We start from the raw sequence: 6,299 nt of genomic DNA, 5'->3' as shown, positions 1-6,299 counted from the left end.
AAAGCATTAACTAACTGCATTTTGTTGATGAGGAAGCCTGCTGTTAGGGAACAGAACTCACAAGCAGGGCCAAAGAATGACCTAGAAGAGAAACTTTAGTCCTAGGCCTAGAAGTTTCCTCAGCAGCATGAACTATCTACACCCCCCCCCCAAAATCTTTCTAAGTAAACCTGGGGGTAGAATAACGTGTTTGCTCTCTAAACACAGCTATGATTAATGGTGACCTTGCTCCTTATTCTTACCAGACTTTTCACTCCAAGCCTTCTCCTACATAAAATTTTGGAGCTGCTGCCAAGCAGAGATGTAAGGCCCAGGTTGTTTTTGGAGGTCCGTGCCAGCTCTGGTTATCTGAGAGTCTGTTGCTTTAGGCCTTTCCTGGTGGAGCTGGCAGGTAAGAAGTGAGGAATGGACAGGATTGCCTGGAGGTGATCTGGATGGATCTAAAGTCTCCTTTTCTCCTGCCATGGTCTGCCTGCTGGTTTGGCTCTTGAGGGCTTGGACAGATAATCTTCCTGAAGGTGTCTGCAAAGAGCCACAAGGCATGCATCCCTTGAAGGTATTACTCCCTGCATGAAGACCCCCCTAGGCTGGAAAGTTATAATGGACTGTTATTATTTTTTTTTTTTTGCGGGTCTGGGGATGGAACCCAGGGGTGTTCAACCTCCGAGCTACACCCCCTGCCCTATTTTTTTTATTCTTTAATTTGAAACAGGGTCTCACTAAGTTGCAGAGAGCCTCACTAAGTAGCTGAGGCTGTCCGTGAACCACGGTCCTCCAGTCTCAGCCTCCCGAATGCTGGGATTACGAGTGTGCGCCATATGTCCGGCTTAATGTGCTGCTATTAAAAAAAAAATTTTTTTTTGCAGTACTAGGGGTGAAAACCAGGGGCATTTGTCCTCCGAGCTACACCCCCAGCCCTATTTCTTATTCTTCATTTTGAAACAGGGTCTCACTAAGTTGCAGAGGGCCTCATTAAGTACTGAGGCCGGCCGTGAACCCGCGATCCTCCTGCCTCAGCTTCCCAAGTACTGGGATTACAGCGTGCACCACCACACCCAGCTTATAATATGCTGATATTAAGGTTCTTTATTACATTGAGAGAAAGTTCAGCTGCTCCCCAACTTACCATTTCTTGAGTGCTTTGCTATTACTATTACACATTCATTACTGCATTTACTATAATCCTATGGGGTAGGAATTAATCTCCCACTCCTAAAGGAGGCAGCAAGCCCAGAGAGTTTAAACCATTAACTAACTCAAAGCTGCACACTATCTGGTAGAGCAAGAGAATGAGATTCAGTAGTGGATAGATTTGGAGGAGAGCTCTCCCAGGGCCAGACTAATTGTTATCCTGGCCCTTTGCCTGCTCTGAGATGAGTGGATCATCTCAACTCTTTAGCTCTCAGCCACTCAGGGCTCAATCCACTGGTTTCAGGTCCTGGGGCAACCCCTCCCCCACACTTCCATTCATGTAGGCTCAGACAGGCTCTTGCACTTCCCCAGGGTGAAATGAAGCCACCCCTGAATCATTTCCCTTTTCTGGGTCAGGTTCCTCATCTGTGGAAGCCAGCTGCTGTTCTGCCTTTTCTAGTAACAGCTCAATTTTCCTCTGGAGTCCCATCTCCCCACGGTCAGTCCAAGTACAGAGTGGGCAGATTCCACTCTTGGTATCGATTTCTATGTTTTCTCTTTCAGCTGTAGCCTACCGACACCCAACTCAAACCGGTTTACACACACAAAAAAAAACCAAAATACACTCCAGAAATCAAACACAGACAAACAACCCAGCCTGAAGTCTTTGCCGTAGCATTGCTGGATCCAGGTTTTGTTTGTTTGTCCCTATTTCACAGAAGGAGGCAGAAGAGGTTTGTGGACATGCCCGCATCACAGAGCCAGTAAAACCGAGTTAAACTCCAGGCCTGACTGAGCCTTACGCAGAGAACTCTGCCTGAAGTGTCTCTCACTGGAGCTTAAGGGGTAGCCTTGAGGATCATTGCTCTCAGGCAACTCCAAGGGGGCGGAGTTATGCAACCAAAGAGGAGGGACCAGATACCTGAGGGGGTGTGGCCAGGATAGTGGGCGTGACTAGATCCGGGGGCGGGGCATCGAAGTCGGTGCCTAGGTAATTTGGGTGCGTGCGCAGAGGCCCCCGAGCGGCGCCCCTGGCTGGGGCTCCTGTTGGGTCTGCGCCGCGGCGCTCGCCTGCTCGCTCAGCATCCTTCGCTCAGCCCGGGTCCCACGCCCGCTCGGCCATGAGCCGATGCGCGGAGGCGGCGGCGGTGGCAGCCACCGTGCCCGGCGCCGGCGTCGGGGACGAGGCGCAGCGGCCGCCCATGGTGCCCCGCCAGGCGTCCTTCTTCCCGCCGCCGGTGCGCAACCCCTTCGTGCAGCAGACGCGGATCGGCGCGGCCAGGCGGGTGCAGGTGAGGGGCGGGGGCTCAGGCGGGGGGCGGGGCTGAAAACTGGACCAGGGGAGGGATGATGGCCCTGGGAGGTGTGCGAGGTGGAGGTGCCAAGGCGGGCCCGAGAGGAGTGCAGAAACTTAGCACGAAAACAACTCCATCCCCAAACCGGCAAGTGAACCACACGAGCACTTCACCAAAGGGATTTCGACTTTCGTTTGTGAGCGCGGCGAGGGCTGGCTGCCGCAGGAGCCTGGGCTTGGGCAGTCTGTCTTTGCCTCACGGGAGGAGAGGAGTGCGCCTGGGGTGGGGAGAGCCAGGGAGAAGGCGGAAAACCCAGGTCTGGAATTAGAACCAACAGGTAAGGCTGGAATGATCTGGTTGAACTAGAGCATCCCGGCTAGGAATCACAATCCAAGAAACGGGAGACCTGTGAGTCAGTGGAAGGCGGTCAAGAGTTTATCTTAAATAGTTTCTTACCTGGACGCTTTTTTTTTTTTTTTTTTTTAAGATTCAAAGGTGAATGGCAGGCCAGAGAGTCTTCCGCTGTTCAACACGACTATTTGCACAAGTGTCCTCTCCTTTCCTATCTTGTGAAGGGCTGCTCTTACCATGAGCAGTTATACACATTGTGGACTTCCTCTTTGATAAAATGAGTGATTGCGGAACGAGAGAGACTACTTTTGTCCTGTAGGTTCTGCACAGGGGAAAAATGGTTTTGATGTTTTATTGCCCAGCCCACAAATTTCACTATTTCACACTAGTGTAACTTTTCCCAGCGTTTTTGTGTGCAGAGCTCAGGGCTGTTAGCAAGGCCAGGTAAAGTGCTGAGCTAAGTAAGCAGCACGGAGTGATGGTTAGAATCGTGGTACAAGGATGTCCGACCGCAGAAGGGTATGAGAGAAGGAAGAGGAAGATACAGGGATGTAGTAACACCCCTTTGTAAAGACACTGAAAGTTTTAAAAGTTGATGTTCATGTTTTTAAATGGATAGATGTTCCTTCTTTATCCTGAAATGTCTGAAACACATCCAGGATTAAATTTAGTCAAATTGGTCATATTTAAATGAAAGTATGTCCACATTAGTTGGCTCCAAAGCGGCATAACTGTAAATATTTATATTGCACTTAAATTGCTAAGTTTTGATGCTTTTATTTTGTTTTTAATCATCGGGCCTGTGAATGCCTAAAGTTCTTCTGAAGAATTCTATAAGAATTGTAGTACCATGGAAATATCATCAGGCTTAGCAGACTTGGCCATCCATTAGTTGTGTTACTTTGGCCAAGTTATTTAACCTCCCCGGACTACTCATCTATTAAATTTAAGTAAAATCTTAAAGGCATTATTAAATTATAGCGCCTCAAATTAAGTGTTAAAATGATAGTTCTGCTACTTAGACGGAATGTGTTAAACCTGGTGTTGTTGAAAAAAATTTTTTTCAATCTATATTGAATCTGTATTTCAATCTGTATTTTTCAATCGATATATCAGATGTTGCAGTGGCATCACTGGTAAACTGAAAATCTGAATAGACACAGCTGAAAAAAATGATGCCTATATTATTTATTTTAAAGAGTGGGTATCCTTTTATTTAAGTACGACCAGTTTATACTTGCTGTGATTAATTCAGACTCAGGTTAGACATCGAATGATGACCGGTGCCTTGCTTAGGAACTACTGTCAGCCGGGTGTGGTGCTCTCCGCATTGGGGAGGCTGAGACAGGAGGATTGTGGTTGAGGACAGCCTCAGCTATTTAGTGAGGCCTTTGCAACTGAGTGAGACCCTGTTTGAAAATAAAGAATAAAAATAGGGCTGAGGGTGTAGCTCGGAGGTAGAATGCCCCTGGGTTTCCTGGTAACACACACACACACACACACACACACACACACACACACACCAAAAAAAAAAAACTATTGTCACTTTTGCATATTATTATGAGGCTTAATTTTGTCCGCTGTTCCATTTTTTTTTTTTTTTTTTTTACTATTTAAAGGTAGCCTGCTTTTTATTTCTTCATTAGAATATGGGATTGAAATGAGTGGCTATAATTTTGGAGTCATTTATTTATGCCAAGAATATTTTTTGAATGCCTATAATATATTAGGTATTAATAATGCTAATCTCTGGGAATATAGCAGTGAGCAAGAGAAATAAGATCCTGCCCATCTAAAGCTTACGTTTCCCTAAGAAAGTTAAAAAACAGGAACACAATATATAATTTCATGTTTTAGCAAGTGCTCTAAAGGAAAATAAGAGAATACCTGAGAGAAGGCCTCCCTACAGAGATGACAAAGTCCCAAATGGAAATATGATGGAGAATTACCTCAAAGTTGATACTGTTATTTGTAGCAAACCTTGCAAATGGTCCACAAAACCCCCACAGTTGACAACTTGTTTATTGGTTCCTTAATGTGAATATGAATGAATCATATGGGAATTTACTTTTAATCCAAATCTTTCTTCAGGGTCTGTGTTATAATTCTTTGTTGCAGTCAAGATTAGATTTTGGACTCTAGTAATGAGATCTTTCAGGAGAGAATCTCAGCCAATGATATTCCAGAGGAACTTGGAAACTTTAATCATCTCATCTCCTCTCCTGTTCCCTGACTCTCCCTCACGTCACACACTCCAAATAAATAGTGGGTCTGCCACGTTCACAGAGCTTCAAGAAAAACCTCCTGGATCCAAGATGTCTTCTATTCTGGAGCTCCTATATGTCTTGCCTGTTGTCTTATAGGAAACAGAATGATAGTAGTTTTACTATATTCAGAAGTCAGCTTTGCCAGGCAGGGTGGTACATGCCTGTAGTACTTGGGAGGCTGAGATAGGAGGATCGCAAGTTAAAGGACAACCTGGGCAACTTAGCCAGACTCTGTCTCAAAATGGAAAAAAAGAAAAGAAAAAAAAACTGGGGCTGTAACTCACTGATGGACACCTCTGGATTTCCATCCCCAATAACACACGCGCGTGTGCACACACACACACACGCACACACAACTCACACACACACGCACACGCACACACTCACACAGCACACACACATGCACGCACACACACACTCACGCATGCGCGCACACACACTCACACGCGCGCACACTCACACACATGCACACGCACACACTCACACGCACGCACGCACACACACTCACACATGCGCGCACACTCACACGCACGCACACTCACACGCACTCACACATGCACGCGCACACTCACACACACACTGACACACACACTCACACATCCACACCAGCTTTCAAATGAAGAATAATTTAGCAAGACTAGTTCTGGTCCCAGGAATAGTGGAATAGCTTAAACAAGATAAATCTTTCCATAGGTACATTTTTAAATCTGGCTAAAAAAATAAAAAGGGTACTATGGAACAGTAACAACAAACACAGAAACTAGAGGGAATTTGTTTCTTAAACGAACAGCATTATGCTGTGAAATTTCCTGCCCCTTTCCCCTCTTTTTTTCCAGAGGGTTTTCTCATAACATCATGAGAGGGGACTTCTAGAAAGCTTCAGTCCTGTGGTCTCATGGGTCAAAGGACAGCATTCAGGTTAGTCAAAGTAGCTGGAAATTAAAGAAGGGAGCTAGAAATAAAGCAGCCCCCACATTGCCATGTTAATGTCTCTCAAGCTCTTGGCTGAACTTGGACCAATGTATTAAAGGAGACTTCAAGGGCCCTGGAGGGAAGAAACAATGGAAAAAATGAAGATGGCAGATATTTCCAATGTGACTGCCATAGGGGAGGCACAGTTAGAATTACCCCAAGTATAAAGGCCTTGATAAACACCTCAGGCTTTCCATTAAAACCTCACAACCATAAAACCCTAGGAGAAAAGTTATGTCCTGAGACCAAGGCTTAAGTAAATCTAAGGCTAAGGGCAAACTTC

The 6,299-nt window shown here is 45.9% G+C and overlaps 1 protein-coding gene across 1 annotated transcript in view; it reads left to right on the top strand.

The window, feature by feature from the left end:
* Window positions 1-2,252: 2,252 nt before the first annotated feature.
* The window catches only part of LPCAT2 (lysophosphatidylcholine acyltransferase 2), a gene marked incomplete at both ends in the record, with an annotated part of 79,064 nt that continues 75,017 nt past the window's right edge, over window positions 2,253-6,299 (top strand). Inside the window, one exon of the mRNA XM_080703530.1 lies at window positions 2,253-2,423. Coding sequence (XP_080559656.1) covers window positions 2,253-2,423 — 171 coding nt within the window. The remainder of the gene's footprint in view (window positions 2,424-6,299) is intronic.

This window comes from Muscardinus avellanarius (genome assembly GCF_963383645.1).
Source record: "Muscardinus avellanarius genome assembly, chromosome: 10".
In the NCBI taxonomy this organism is placed as follows: Eukaryota; Metazoa; Chordata; class Mammalia; order Rodentia; family Gliridae; genus Muscardinus; species Muscardinus avellanarius.
This window is presented reverse-complemented; position numbering and strand designations above follow the sequence as displayed.